At 38.8% G+C, this 15,222-nt stretch overlaps 1 protein-coding gene across 4 annotated transcripts in view; it reads left to right on the top strand.

Annotated features, from left to right (window-relative positions):
• BCLAF3 (BCLAF1 and THRAP3 family member 3) overlaps positions 1 to 15,222 on the top strand; it is a 35,464-nt gene that overhangs the window by 10,947 nt on the left and 9,295 nt on the right. For 2 of the 4 annotated variants that reach the window (XR_012651223.1, XM_075033405.1), the window contains exons 4-10: positions 274 to 939; positions 3,261 to 3,457; positions 4,100 to 4,214; positions 4,413 to 4,476; positions 5,369 to 5,487; positions 7,335 to 7,449; positions 12,587 to 12,682. Coding sequence is in view for 3 of the 4 variants with exons in the window: in XM_075033405.1 (XP_074889506.1) it covers positions 274 to 939; positions 3,261 to 3,457; positions 4,100 to 4,214; positions 4,413 to 4,476; positions 5,369 to 5,487; positions 7,335 to 7,449; positions 12,587 to 12,682 (1,372 nt within the window). In the remaining variant the exon portion in view is untranslated. Of the gene's footprint in view, positions 1 to 273; positions 940 to 3,260; positions 3,458 to 4,099; positions 4,215 to 4,412; positions 4,477 to 5,368; positions 5,488 to 7,334; positions 7,450 to 10,038; positions 12,559 to 12,586; positions 12,683 to 15,222 lie in introns of those variants that run through there. The other 2 variants (XM_075033406.1, XM_075033407.1) reach the window with 2 other exon arrangements.

Raw genomic sequence — 15,222 nt, 5'->3', positions numbered from 1 at the left:
TAGTTGAAGATAACCACCTTGAAACACGTTGGCCACTTTGTAGTTTAATTATGGGCGACTGGTAGTAGTGAAGTATTTGTCTTTTAAGTAAATCGTATTGATGGCTAGAGTATGAAAGGATAATATTTCCCTCTTAAGAGCCCCTGCACATCTGTACCTTGGCGTGAGGGATTATGGGTTAACTTGCCACGCATTCTGCTGTCCAACATTCTGCACATATAAGTTCTCACTTTCTTCTCTAGTGCAAGTGTAAATTGCTTTATGTCAACACAGGTATCCTGAAGATCACGATTACAGAGAATATGGGCACACGTCTAAAAGGGCTAAAGAAATGGAGAGGTATGACGGTGGAGAAGTAGCAAGAAATTCCAAGTGGAAGCAAGAACGTTCTTTTCCACCCTACGAAGAAAAGGAGGAGCAAAGAAATCTGGGTGCCCAGCCCCACCGGTCGGCTGAAAGGGAGTACTCGGAGGGTTCTGTCACAAAGATAGCCTACGAGTACAGTCACAAACGGCGCAGGCATCCGGATGGGGAAAAGCTTTTTTCAGACGATAGAGCTCAGAAGTATGTGAAGCAGGAAGACCAGAAATACGGTTCTTCTAAGGGTGCCCGGAACAGCAAAGAGTTAGATTACTTTAGCGGTGGAAGAGCGAGACGGACTGAAGAAGGGCACTTCGAAGTACCTGTTAAATATAGCTCAAAGAAGGGCTGTGATGCTTGTGTTAACTCTTCCAAAATGGATGTTGATCTGAGATCTTTTAAAAACAAACCGAAGGAAAGAGTAAGGAAAGAAGGGGAATTCAGGAAAAAAGTAGATTCCTCCGATAGCCAGCGTGATTCAAGTCATACTGTTTCAGATGTGAAAATGTCAGATGTCAACTGTAGGAGGGAACATCTCACAATCAAAGTGGATATGAAGAAAATGGTGACCAAGTACAGGTATTGGTTTCCCCTCACCTCTTCTTCTTTCTTCCTGTCTCTTCACAGCTTATGAATATTGGAGGAAAGCACAGTTTCTTTAAGAGGTAACCAGGACAAACTAAGGTTGTACCTTTTTAATTTTATTTTGTTTAAAATGTTAACTTGCCCAGACTGGAAACTTACAGCCTACCTCTATTAAAACAAACAAACAAAAAAATCCCCTATTTCCTTTCATGGAGAAGTAGTAAGAAATGCAAAGAGCAGATATGCCTGATATAAACCTGTAGTTAAAAGTTGCTTATGACAAGTAAATGTGTTACTTGTATTAAAAAAAAAACCCCAACCAAAAGCAGAAAAGCCTAGTCCTGTGCTTTCTTCTGGAATATGATGGCATCTTTTTTGACTGAGTCATCCCTCGTTTCTTCTAAAAACCAGATAACCTTTAAATTACATAAATCTCAGGCACACGTTCAGATGTTCAAGATCTCAAGTTCAATAAAGCTGTCAAAATTGGCGATCCCTGTGTTATGTTATTTATTGTTGTAACAAATGAAGTGGCAGTCTGATGAGGCATAAGGACTGAAAAGCAGTAGAGTCTGCTTCTGTCCATCTTCTGTGTAATACATGTGGTTGCCTTTAGCATTCCTAATGCCGGCTGAATTGGAAAATTGCTAATATTACGAAAATCTAGATGATGGATACATGGTAGATAGTAAGCAGCTTGGTTTGTGTAGATTTTTGCAGGCTTTTCTGTTTTGTTGCCTTGCTGTTGCAGGCAAGAATGTCATATAATGGCAGTAATCCCTTTTGGAAGGGATTACCTTCCTTTCCAAAATGATCAGCCTTCATTTTAAAGGTATTTTGCCTCTTGTCCCAAAGAACAACATCTATATCAATTTTTTTCCCTTTCAATATTTCAGAAACATGTAATACAATGGAGAGTTACAAGGACAAGTTACTGTCTGCACATAGTGGGCTAATATTAAAGACTGAAGAAAGGGAAGTGGAGTAATGCCCCCTCCCCCCCCCCCCCCCCGCCCTCCCCGGCTAGGACAAGCATTTACCTTCCTGAATGATAATTTAAGGAAAGTAGCCTAATTATTGTTGGGTTTTGTTGCAAGCCCACAGGACAATTCCTGTATCTCGTAGTATCTTGCTGCTGTTTTTGAAAGTCGTGTACGATGGACGTGGTAGTTATTTGCAGACTGAAGAAACTATGACATTGATTACAGCTAATTTCATGTGTGGAAGGTTCGCTTCCACAGGCAAAAGTGCTAAATATTTATTTTTTTTTAAAGATGAGAACACTAATTTTGCAGAAGCTGATGACTGAGAATATTTGTACTGCCTACTTAAGGCATTTAACAAACACCTGATTTGAAATGACTCAGCTGAGAAGAATACTTTATAAACCTGGGGAGCAGGTAGACAATTCACATCATCTAGAACTGAGATTGTTTGGATTCCCTCTTGCACGCGTTTATTTCCCGTTTACTGGGGCAAATAGGTGACTTCTGGCACCTGCTGGAGGCTATTTCTGATACAATTCCTGTATAAAAATTCTAGTCTTATTTGCTTCAAATACAGGATGGGCAGGGCAATAATCACTTTGCAGGATGCACAGTAAACAGAGTCTTCATCCTAAAAGCTTTTACGTGGGCTGTTTGAGTCCTCAATTTATCTTTCCAAATGGCAAGCATTTTCCTTGCAACGAGAACAGCAGGATTTTTAAAGTGTTAGCTACCTTGTCAAAATAATTCTTAAGCAGCAATGCAACCATTTGGGGCGTAAACTTATTTAGAATGAGTAAAATTTCACAAAAAGATGCTGAACACGTTCTTAAGTTCGCACACTGCCACTGGAAAGCTGTTTCACTAGGCTCAAGTGATGATTCAGTTCCCAAAGATGCCCTGAGATTTTTACATCTCTGAACTGTTCTTGAAAATTATCTGGTAGCTCCTTCTAAACAAAGACATGCACGTAATCACCTTCCTGAATTGTACTGAAGTAGTATATCGGGATCTTCATTTGCCTGTTTTATTTGATAACCTAGATGAATTAAGTTCAAAATTCACAAATTTTGTATTACGTACTTCACTGAAACTGGAAGGATTCCTGAGAATGTAGTCATATCTCTTTGTATTTTATTGTAGCTTTCCTTCCTTATGGCCTTATGAGTTTTTTTATTTAAAAAAAAAGGAACAAAATGAGATTTCAGTTTCATCACACTTATTCCTGAAATGAACTTCTTAATTTATTGTTTTGTTCTACTTGTCTATTTGAAGTTTTTGGATACAGTGAATTCTTTTAAAGCGAGTATCTGTAAACTTTTATTCTAGGACTGCCTCTAGTCATACTACAGAGAGACAGATGTCACGTGATCTGGTTGCTGTTGGCAGGAAAAATGAAAATTTTCATCCAGTGTTTGAGCACATGGAATCTGTAACACAAAATGTTGAAAACGACCCATCAAGAGAATTTACTCAGGAAATAATCACAATTATCCATCAAGTTAAAGGTGGCTGTAATATTTGGGGTATATGTATGTGTTTATATATTTATAGTTATTCAAACCAAGTCTAATGAATTGGATATGCTGTCCATGTAAATATTAGGTGTTTGCCTTTTGGCTTCATTTGTGTTTTGGCTTAATTTCCTGTTCTTTAAGGAAAATGTAGGTTGAGGATTTAAAGTAGTTGGGTGGAGAATGATTGCAAGAAGATCTCCGTCCATGATAGAGGCAGTATTGTGGAGTGTTAAGGTCAAAATGGTTTTATGCTGGTGCTTAAGACTAACCTGCTTGTTTAGGAACAGAGTAAAAAAGGAGCTTTGCTTTAGTCACAACTTGCTAGTTATATGTAGTTCCCTTAACTTTTCAGATTAGTGTTTAGACTGCTGCATCATGTTCAGTGTTGAACTTTATTTCTAGATTCTAGTCATTTGACTACTACTGTGATAGAGCTGACAAACAGTTAACTTTCTATTGAGCTTAATCTTATTAAATAAGAAGGATGTCTTAAGTCTTTCATTTGTGAAACTGCAAGTGGAAATAGTTTGAAATGTAATCTCAGAAGTTACCTTGGTGTCCTTAAGAGTTAATCTTCTAAAAGATGCAATTTCCCACTGTGCATTGCAACTACTACAAATAAACATTCTTGTATTTAATATCTCTTCACAGCAAATTATTTTACATCTTCTGACATAACTCTACATGAACGGTTCTCAAAAATTCAGGATAAACCAATTGCAAATATGAATGAAGTTAAAATACGTTTGGATCCAGAAATTCACAGGTAATTGATGTGCTTTTTGCCTTGATTTATTTGCATTAAGGTAATTCATCTTCAGTAGACTTTATGCAATGTTAGGTGTTTTTTCACTGACTGTAAACTACCTGTCCATAGTCTGCAAAGAATTCTGTAGTTGATCAATAATGGTTTTGCTATTTGTAGTGATGGCACTTGTTTTTATGAAGTATTTTTGTGTTCCAGGAGGATTGACATGTCTCTAGCAGAACTTCAGAACAAACGAACTGTGCCATCTGAATCTCCCCAGGTATCTTGATTACTTAACTTTTTTGGCAAACAGTAATTAAGTTAAAATTATATCGATGTAAACAACATTTTCCCCTTGCTGTTGGTACATCATTTTTACGTGCTTTGAAGACCATCAGTAATTCTGACAATTTTGAAAGAAATGCACACTTGTGCATATTTACAGATACTACAATGGTGCAAGTATACTGTGTTGACTGATGAGTAAAATGTGGGTGTGTTCTCCAGAGTAGCTGGAGTGTGGTAATTGCTGCTGCTTGAACCCCTATCTGTTTTTAAATAGTGTAAATACTAAGTAGGTGGCTGATGTGTGGCTCTTACATTACCTCTGAGATTAGAAAAAGCCTTAATGTTTCTTCTGCCCTAATGTTAGAATGGCCCGACATCCACATAATTCCTCAGAATGCTATTTTATCCCATGCTTTCGTCCAGGGACATAAGATTTCCCGTGTTCCTCTTCCAAGCTACACTTACTGTGATTTAGTTACCCTTTTTTTTTGTTTTTTTTTTTTTGTTTGTTTGTTTTTTGTTTTTTTTTTCTATAGTACAGGTATGTGGAGATTCAGCTTAATTAAGAGTAGTAGAACTGCTTAAGCTTTACTGGAATTTATGTGAATATTTTTGCTTGACAACTCCATGCAGAATTCCAGTGCTCTGTTCACTGTTTGGACGCTTGTAGAAAGGCAGATGGTGCAAGAAAGGGTAATTGTTTGGGACTACTTTTGTTATTGTTTTGGACTTTGGATCCTTGGGTTAATGTGCATCTGTCCTATGCGCAGATAGTTGAACTACATTAACAAAGTTAGATACTGGATGCAACTCCTGAAGGACATAATCACATCAGTGTTTAGTTATTACTAGGTAACTTGACTTTAACCCTTCCTCTTAACTAGAACATTATGAGAGTGTTAGAAGATCCAAATGATCTACGGCATGATATAGAAAGGAGAAGAAAAGAGAGGTTGAAGAATGAAGATGAGAGAGTGTTTCATGTAGACGGTGTAACTCCAAGGTAATTAGCAAATAAGAATCTTGTTGGCCCAAGCCTGTATTTCTCTTATGTGTTCATTTTTTGACCCTTCCACAGTTGCATTTGTTGTGATTCTTTTCTATACTTTGTCCTTGTATGTTTGACTTGGACTGAAATTCAACTGATGTACGTTGCAAACTACTCTGTAATGGAGTGTTACCTTGAAAGAGGTTAAGCTGCAGTGGGGAAAAAAATTGAAAAGCAAGCTGAAACTGTAGCCCTGAATGGGAACAGAGGAAGAAATTAATTTAAAGATGCTTAACTATTTTTAAACTCCTTGATGTGCCATATAACAACATTCTTTTGGTATTTTGTACTTTCATAAAAGCATTTTAGGATGAATACATTGTTGTGTTGCCTTGGTTGTTTTGTAATGTCATGTGGAATATCAACAAAGAATTGGAATTTTTCTGGTTATTGGAGAATTTTATGAAGAAAAGCTAGATTTTTGGAATAGCTTTTTACTGGTATGAATTCCTCCAACGGGTTTGTTAAAGGTGTTTGCCCCAGAGGTGTTTGCTAACCTCAGTCACCCTGTTCCACTTTTGATGTTGTGAGGTTGGCTGATTAGAGAGATGACTTATTTGTGTTAGAAGAGATGTTGATTAAAGAATTGCTAGAATGTAATGACCTGTATCTACACTATAGTCATGATTTGCAGATCACTCTTAATATGCTGCTGTTTGTTCATTTTTAATGCAGCCTGTAATGGCAAATAGCGGCAATGCACACATACTTGGGAAAACTGACTTGTGAAGCTGCAGAAGAAATATTTCTTGTATTTGAGATTCTTTGAACAAAAAAGTAAAAGATACCAAGTGTGTGTGTGTGTAAATATTGGACAGTTGCATATAGCCTTTTATGTACCTGGGGCTATGTCTTTTAGTGTGTGTTTGGCCTTATTATCTGGGAAGGCTTTTTTGCCACTTCCACAGTTACTGTCTTGCTTACCTTTTGCATATGCCGCTCAAAGCGGGAAAGCTCCAGTTTCTCCAGTAAATGTGGCTATCCCAGACTTCAGGGGGGTTACACTGTCAGAGTAATGTGGACCATGTAATGTGGGCTGAGGGCAGTAATGGTGTGAACGATGGGTAGAATTTTCCTGAGATTGGGAGTTTTTCATAGTTCACATATGAGATACTGGCAGTGCCTATGAGCTAGTCCAGTGTGCCTCTATTTTTGCCCTAGTAATCTCATTTGCAGCTATGAAAGCTGTTCCTGTATGTTTCATGAACTATGAATTTTGCCTTCTGGTGGTTACTTTTCATAGTATGTGTTTTATTCAGAGGTTTATGAACACAACTGTATTAGCAGTGGGCTCAGTAAAAAAAAACCTAAGCAAGCAAAAGCCCAAAGTCCTGCTTGCGGAGGATGAAACTGGAGCATCTAGCTATTTATCTGAGCTTCTGTCGGATTTGGGATTTCACGAAACGGAAAGTTCTGTGCAACTTTAAGAGAGAGTGCAGTGCAGAACAACTGCTGATCTGCAGAAAGCATTTCAGCCAGGGGAGGGCAGCAAGGACCAGCCAGGCAGGCCTGGGGAAACCTGCTGCGCATCACCGGCATTCCAGGGAGGCAGAGTATCTCTGTTCATTTGTCATTGCATAAGAGAATGCAGCTTACTATATAATTCTGTGCAACTTGGGCTTGAGTTTAGTCGGAGGACTAGTAATTTTTCGAATGTCCTAGAAAAAAATCACTTAAAAACAGTCACTTTGCACTTGTAAGTGATACAGGTACTCGACTAAGGTTATTTCAAATACAGGGGTTTGATATGCTATGGCTTTAGATTTTAATTGTTCTCTCTCTCTGTCTCACATACACATCAGGAACCAGCAAAGCTGCAGTCTTTCAAAATTACAAAACTCTCAACTTGATGGCTTCCAAAAGCCTATGAGGTTCATTAAGCCACCCTTCCGGAAATTTATTGGGAAACCTCACCTGGTAAGCCTAAATGTAGAATTAGTAGCTTCTGCATTTGTTGTTCTTCCACTTGTAATTCATTTTTTGCTGCGCTGTCTATGCTGATGTAAATCTAACAGTCTGTGATGTCTTGCCCTCTTAATTTTCAAGTGAGGCTTTATTATCTTCAGACTTGGCTCAACAATAAAACTACTCATAATTTCACAGTTCTCGTGCAAGAGTACTTCCTCAGATATTTGTTTAACCCACTTTTATAACCAGGTGCTTATACAACAAAAATAATTGTTTTGCTTTTGCATGCCTATACTCCATAACGACTTTGCTGCTGTTTTTTATAACCTTGCAGCAAGTTGGCCAGGGATTTGTTGTTTCAGAAAGCTAGTTTAGTCAGTATGTTGGGTGAAATCAAAACATTTTTTCAGCTAGTCCAGAAATAAGGTGGTCAACTTTAGATCTCTTACTGAATAGCAGGAACAGGTCAAACTAAACTTTTGAACTATAGTTTAGTTTCAAAATGACTTACTGAAATGAATTGCTTGAGGGGATTTATGAAATAAAAAGTCATATTGCTTGTAGCTTTGTAAAAGAAATTTGTACCTAATACTGTATTTCTTTCACCTAATGATGTACTACCTACGCTATAAAATAGAAGGCCTTGTTATTGAGCAGATAACCTGAGGTAATGTTGAAAGGCTTCAGAAAAAGAATACTCTCCTGCATTCTAATTGTCAGCAGTTGGAAGGGAAGGTCCAAATCTTGTGTAGGTGGCATTGTTACCAAAACAGTGTTTCTGCTTATAGTGACAAAAGTTCTGGAAAGTTCTTATTTTAAAAACAAATAAAAATGAGGAACAAATCATGAAATAAAATCATGGAACTGCCTTTATCTTGACAGATGAGGGTTGTTGTGGGTTTTTTTTCCCCATCTTATTTTCTCCCCCTGCATCCTGCTGAGGAGGGGAGCAACAGAGCGGCTTGGTGGGCACCTGGTGTCTAGCCAAGGTCAACACACCACAGTAATATAGTAATTGCAAATAAAAGGGAGGTTAGTTTGAAATAGAAACTGAGTTGTTAGATGTGCTGAAGGTTCAGGAAGATTGCATTTTCATATCTAATAGTGAACTGCAAACATGCACTGCAGTGAGGAGTAATTCATTCAGAACAACAGTAGCTGTGAAAGCATGGGTATTACAAATGCAGGGCATCCTAAAGAAGGAACGACTCTTCGTGCAGTCAGCCATGCAGAAGCTGGTTTGCAGACAAGTGAGAAGATAAAATAGTTTAGTTTGCCATCCACATTTGTCAGTAAAAATAGAATTAATCAGTGCTCACCAACTGGCTTGGAGAGCTTATGGGCATTTTGCAAGTGTGTCCGCAATACATTAATTGGCAATTCTTAATTGCATCTCCTCTTCTGGTTTTGTGTGTCTGTTCTTGCCTTTTGATTCTTTTCTGCTCCCCTTGTCTGTCTTCCTGTTTATCTAGTATGTCTAATGGTCAATATGTAAAGTAATGCAGAAGGAGGATAACCTTTTCCTGGGCAGAGCAGATCACTAATACAGCTAACTCATATCTGAGGCAGTACAAATAATTCAGCTGAATAAACTAGCTCCAGTAGTGTGGCACTTCCCATGACACGTAGATGTGTTGTGTGAGAATGTATGGTGCTCAAAATGGCTTTCCTTGAAGGATTTCTTCAGGACTGGGTGCGATTGGAGAACTTATCCTGGTGGGCAATAGCTCAAGCTCAATCTCCATACGTGTAAGCTGCTAGCACTGCTTTAGCATTTGTTGTGGGAGTTAAGTGGAGGGGCATCCAAGCAGCCAACCGTAATTTCAGCCACATGTATTTTTCTGTGTTGAGTAGGCTTTGTGTAATAAATTCAGAGCTGTGTGACTGTATCCACTACTACTTTGTTTGGAAATGTATTATTAGTAGAGTTGAAAGCAGCCTTAGAAAAACAAAAAGGAATGAAGGTGAAGGCTATTCCTTGCTGCTTTCTGCAAGAGGACAAATGTTTGGAATTTTCCATTCAGAAAGTTTTGTATCAGAACAGTGCAGTTCAGGTGTGAACACTGCCAAGCACCTTGAAAAGTGTAAGGACTGCAGCTAAAAGGCAGTATTTGGAGAACAATGCATTGGATTTAAGAAGTGACTTGACAGGTCACCAGAACATTGATGCTGGGTCAACCACACCTTTTTAAATAGGAAGCATCCTAAAATGAAGGATATATTCCTGGGGCCCAGCAATACATGGAAAAACTGAGGAAGAGTTTGAAACATAAGCAAGAGCTAAGAATAGTTGTTGAATAAGAAAGTAAATTTCATGGTTTTGCTCGATTCTACAGATACTCGGGTAGATAGTGGTTCACCTGGCTCCACAGTCCAAGCAGAGGTCTCTAGTTCTTGTGGAAAGCAGTTTTACAGCTTTTTATATTGGCAAAATTGTGAAGGTGTGGGAAAACACCTGAAAAAGTATTTAACAGGCATCTCTTACCACTTTTACATGTGGAACTCTCCATGACAATTTTAAAAGCAAATCCTGGGAAATCCAAAACAAAAACTCTAACCTTCAGCACTCCTCTCAGGTTTGTTTGCTCTTGTTTCCAGGTAAATATTGAGAGGAAAGTACATCAGAGAGCCGGGTTTCAAATGACAAGCATAACAGTGCCAACACTCAGAAAATACGGCAAAAATAATTTTAAAAGGAGTATTTGACAAGAAAACCACTGCAGCATCTTAAATTATAACACAGGATTTAAAAAATATAATTTATTGGATAAATGTTTGCACATTTTTGTCTTTGTAAAACTTCATTGTGGTTTTTATTACTGCTGTGCTTATCAGCATTGGTAAAAGTCGGATGCTTGAAAACTGGAAGCCTGAGCAGTAGAGCATATCTGATGCAAGGATGTTGCCTATTGTGAATACAGATAATGTATTGGTCATATTAAAATGCCCTTACAGTAAACTATCAAAAAGTGATATTAACACCACTTTTGCTCTCTTGTTAAATGGATGATATTAGTCATTTGGGTTAAAATTAAACATGGAAATGGTATTGACTTGGTTGGCTTACTTTTGATATCCCATGATTAATCAATATGAACTTTTCAGTGCAAGGTATGAGTACCTTTTACAGCAGGCCAGTGAAGGGCAGTTATTTCTTGTGTTAATATTCAGTAATTGGGGGTTGAGCTTAAACTTGAGAACTTGGCCTTGAAGGTGCCAATGCCTATCTAGCCTTGATTGTAAGAAACATCCATCTGGTACTCTACTGACAAAAAGAGGATGGCTAAAGAGTAGAAGATCAGAACAAGTGTCTCTTTGTCCTTCCCTTTCTTGCCCCCCCCCCCTCCCCCATTTAAAATCTCTGGTTTAGGAAATTCCCGAAGAGTAGATTGCTGTATCTTTGCATCAGGTAGTTCTAATGTTTTTGTTTCCATGAATGTACTTGAATTTGAGGGAGGTGGGGATGGGGAGGAGTGTATCCACAGTTAGTTAAGACAAGCTTTGTTTTAATTCCCAGAGGTTTATTTTTAACTATAACAGGAAATTTTCTTGAATGTTTTTTTTTTTTCTTCTTGCTGAATTCTCAGCTTTAAGGAGGAGTATACTTCAACAGGGAGCTTCCTGATTTAATTGTGTTGTGTGGAGAAAGTTAATTTGATTTCATGAAGTACCTTTGTATTCTTAGAATAAGATGGGAGCTGGGAAGTTCCTGACATGCTTTTTCCTCTGTCCATACTTTTTTCCTGGGAAAGCCATTTTGACTACTTTGATCTTGCTTCATAAAGTCTTTCTTCCTCTCTTTTTGTTCTCTGTTGAATCGCCTCTTGTCAAGGCATTTTAAGATGCTAAATAGTTGACTTGTAGGCAATAATGTATTCTCAAAAAAACCCCCAAAAGCTAACTTAAATCCCAGTTAAAAGTGAACTTGGATTCTAATGCTGTTCTGTTGCATTTATAGCCCCCCCAGTTAGTAACTGTTGGAAAGCATATGCTAAAGCATTTCTGCCACTGGAAAGGCTTGGTACTTTGTTGGAGAACAGAAATTCTGTAAACAGCAAAGCATGCATTTGCATTTATTATTAGATATTAGTATATATGAGATGTTTCATGACAGTTCGTTTCTTAGGCTCTTTTTAAAATGTATTTGAAGCTGTTAAATTTGCTTTGGAAAAAACAGAGTTCAACAGCATTGGAACACTTTTGTGATTCAAGAATGGACCATAAAGAAATTTAATTTGATTGCTAAGAGTTTGTTAGCAAGTCCATTCTGTCTGCATTAGATGACTTTAATGTAGTATATGGCAGTATGTAATGCTTCTGTAAATATTTATAATCGTATGCAATAATGGAAGGGAATGATATTTTAGCTGTGTGCATCCTTGAGAGGGAGCTGTCGTGGGGAAAGCTGGAAAAGGGCCAAAATACACAGGTAGGACCCTGGCTGGAGGAGTGCTCTATTTTAGGCAGCCCTGGCTGTGTGACTGCAGCTGTTCGGGTGCTGACACACAACAATTTCAATACCACTTGTCTGTGCAACTTGCTTTTGAAATCATGTGTGTTTCTGTGGCAGGCAAGTAATCTTCAAAATGCTCTCCTGTAATACGGAGTTAAAAGTAGAATCTTCTGAAGACCAATGTAATGTGCTACGCGTTCGTTGCCTGGTTGCTGCGGTGGTGTGTATAGTAACAGTGCATGTGTCTGCTCTAAAATATGGTAATTTATGATGACCGTATGCTAACCAGCGACATCCAGAGTACTAATCTTGTTGCCCTTATTCCTAACTCAAGGGATGACTGCTGTAGCAGCCTGTCTGCTACATTTCCTGCATTCAGATTGAAGCATCTGTTCTGGGGGGCAGGGGTAGAGAACCTTAATTGGCTTGTTACCTCCTTGGATCTCTCCAAGAGGATGATATTCCAGTAGGATGGTCTGTATCACCTTTGGCTTCTGCGGGCTCTGCCATGGCTTCAGCCAGCCTGGACTCAGGCCCTATGCTCCTGTTACTCTGGTTCCTTCAAATAGTGTTGTGGTGTCAAATGCTACAAGATTGAAAGAGTTGCAGTATTTGTTAGTATAACCTGGAAACTTTGTATGTTTTCTTGAATAATTTAGTAACATTAAGCTAATAACTCTGTTTTCCTACTAGAATTCTTACTATTCTTCAAAACCAAGTGATACTTACCCTCACAGACGCATTAGAGGACACCTTGAAAATGCAGGACCCATCAGAAGACACTTTAAGGTACAGATCACCTTTTAGCAGATGTATGTTACATAAAATGGTGATTCGATCCTGTTGAGTTCGGTAGCACGACACACAGTTTTGAAGGTATTAAATGCCATGAAAAATAGTGTCGTCATAGCCTCATTGTTCCCATTGAAATAATGGGAGGCTCAGCTTTTAGTAGGTAAGAGCGCTGGCAGTGGGTTACCCAGTGTTGTGTCTGTGTAGTTGAAATAAATAAGTTAACTGCAAAGTTGAGAATGAGAATTGAAGAAACTAGACAATGAGTAGACGGCTCATCTATCCAAAAAACAAGCTGGTCAGCTTTCTTTCCCTCACCTGATCCATGTGGAAGGCTGAACTATTTCCCAAGACTGGGAGACATGAATTGTATCGCTTTCAAAATTATATTACTGTTATTTTATTAGCCCTTTTGTATAGGGATTTCTGGGGAAGTAATCTCTTGTGTATACCCTGCATACTGCTATCTGTGCATTTAAAAAAAACCCCGAATTTAAAATTGTGAAGCTTTTTCTCAGGCCCTCAAGATGGTAAAGGGGCAGGCAACTGTGCTTCTTCTGGGGTAGTGCAGTGGCTTTCTAATGCCTTTTGATTGTAAAATGTATTGTGGGTTCAGCAGAACAAAACCCACTTTATTCCTTTTCTGCTGACAGTGGCATGTTATGCATGGATCCAGTTAGAGCTCTTTATATCAGAAAAGTATTAATCAAACCTAGAACAACTTACTGTCATTTTCTACCTTAAAATTACCCCTACTTATTTAACAAGTGTGTTCTCAAGAGTAAAATAACACACAGAATAGGTAGTTGTCTTTCCTGTTTTGTAGATAGTGAAACCGAAGTAAAGTTTTGATGGCTAAGTTAAGTAGCTGGCATTTTGGATAGAATTTTGAAAGGGGGGGCAGTGTAGGTGTGGGGATTTTTGTTTGTTGGTTGTTTTTTGTTTTATTTTCTCTCCCCTCAGATTAAACATAAGAGATCTGTTGGATCAAAAGGCTTTCAGACTCTCCCATTTAGGTGTGCTTTGCCAGTCAATCTTAGTCAGATAGCTAAGCTAACACTAGCAAAAAATGCTAACTTTAATCTGCTGAAAAAAAAAAAAAAAGTCATTTTCCAAGCTGAAGTTAACAAGTTTAAAGTGTCAGCCTGGTATAACTATTGTAATGTGTAAGGACATCATAGCCCTTAATCGGTGTCCCCTCTGTATTGTCAGCCTATAGGGGCTGGAGGGATCTTCAGCACTGACTGCCATATCATTGAGGCAGCATTGGTAGTTGATGTAATGTAAAGAAAATGGAAGGCTGCCTTCAGTTACATCAGCCTACAGTTCTGCTGGACATTATGCAAGCATGAAAGTGCCCCTTTAGTTGTCATTGCACGTATATATGAATATTGCCTGAATATTGCTGTATCCGATGATCTGTCCCATGGTGCTTTAATATTTGTAGGGAAAACAGCATATGCGCTCATATTGCAGTTTGCATATATGTATAGCACTTTTATCATTGCCATGGAAACAGCAGTGCTGATTTGACTTAATTTCATCAACCTTTTTTTTTCTTTAATTTCCTCCTGTGTAACATAGAGGGGTTTTCCTTACCATGCTGTTGCTGAAACCTACTTAGGAAGGTGATTTGACTATCTTCTACACTCAGGAGACTTCCTTGGCTGATTATTTAAAAAACCAAACATACAGACAAACAAACCAACCCACCAAAAAACCAGACACACACAATCCCATTTGCCCCCCCACAACCCCCAAACAACTCCTCCCCCCCCCCCCCAAAAAAAAAAACAAAAAACAAAAAAACAAAAGCCAAAACCCCACTGCATTTCTTCTTGGTATATACAATGGGGGCATTTTAACTTAATAAACAAAAAAGGGGGGTTACTTAGAGTATTTTAAAAAAAAACATATATGGTCTTGCAGTATGTTAAAGTTTTTGGAAGAAAAATAAGGTATTTTAGAACAGCAGTTTTGTAAAGGATCTGGAGAAATCTTGTAAAATTTAAAAGGTCTTTTTTTGTAACAACACTTTGCAATGAATCATTAAGCCAACCGTTAAGTGGGTACATGCACAAAAATTGTTAGAACTAAACTTTGTTCACTGTTTAAGACAGTTCAGCGTATTAATGGCTGTGGTGGGTTCACCCCAGCCAGCAGCTAAGCACCACACAGCTCCTGCCCCCTCTCCCATCAGCTCCCCTCCTCCCCCAGCAGGATGGGAGAGAGAATACGGAGAGCAAAAGTGAGAGAACTCACGGGCTGAGATGAAGACGGTTTAAGAAGTGAAGGAAAGAGGAAGAAACAAGTGATGCAAGGCAGTCCCTCACCACCTCCCGCCAGCTGACCGATGCCCAGCGGGTCCCCAGGCAGTGGCTACCCGCTCCATACCCCTTCCCCTCGGTTTCTGTCGCTGAGCGGGAGGGGATGTGGCACGCAACATCCCTTTGCTCAGCTGGGGTCAGCCGTCCCGGCTGTGTCCCCTCCCGGCTTCTTGCCCACCCCTGGCTACGTGCTGGGGCCGGAATGGGGAA

This window comes from Buteo buteo, chromosome 8 (genome assembly GCF_964188355.1).
Source record: "Buteo buteo chromosome 8, bButBut1.hap1.1, whole genome shotgun sequence".
Classification (NCBI taxonomy): Eukaryota; Metazoa; Chordata; class Aves; order Accipitriformes; family Accipitridae; genus Buteo; species Buteo buteo.
Note: the sequence above shows the minus strand (reverse complement) of the source record. Positions and strands in the feature narration are given on the sequence as shown.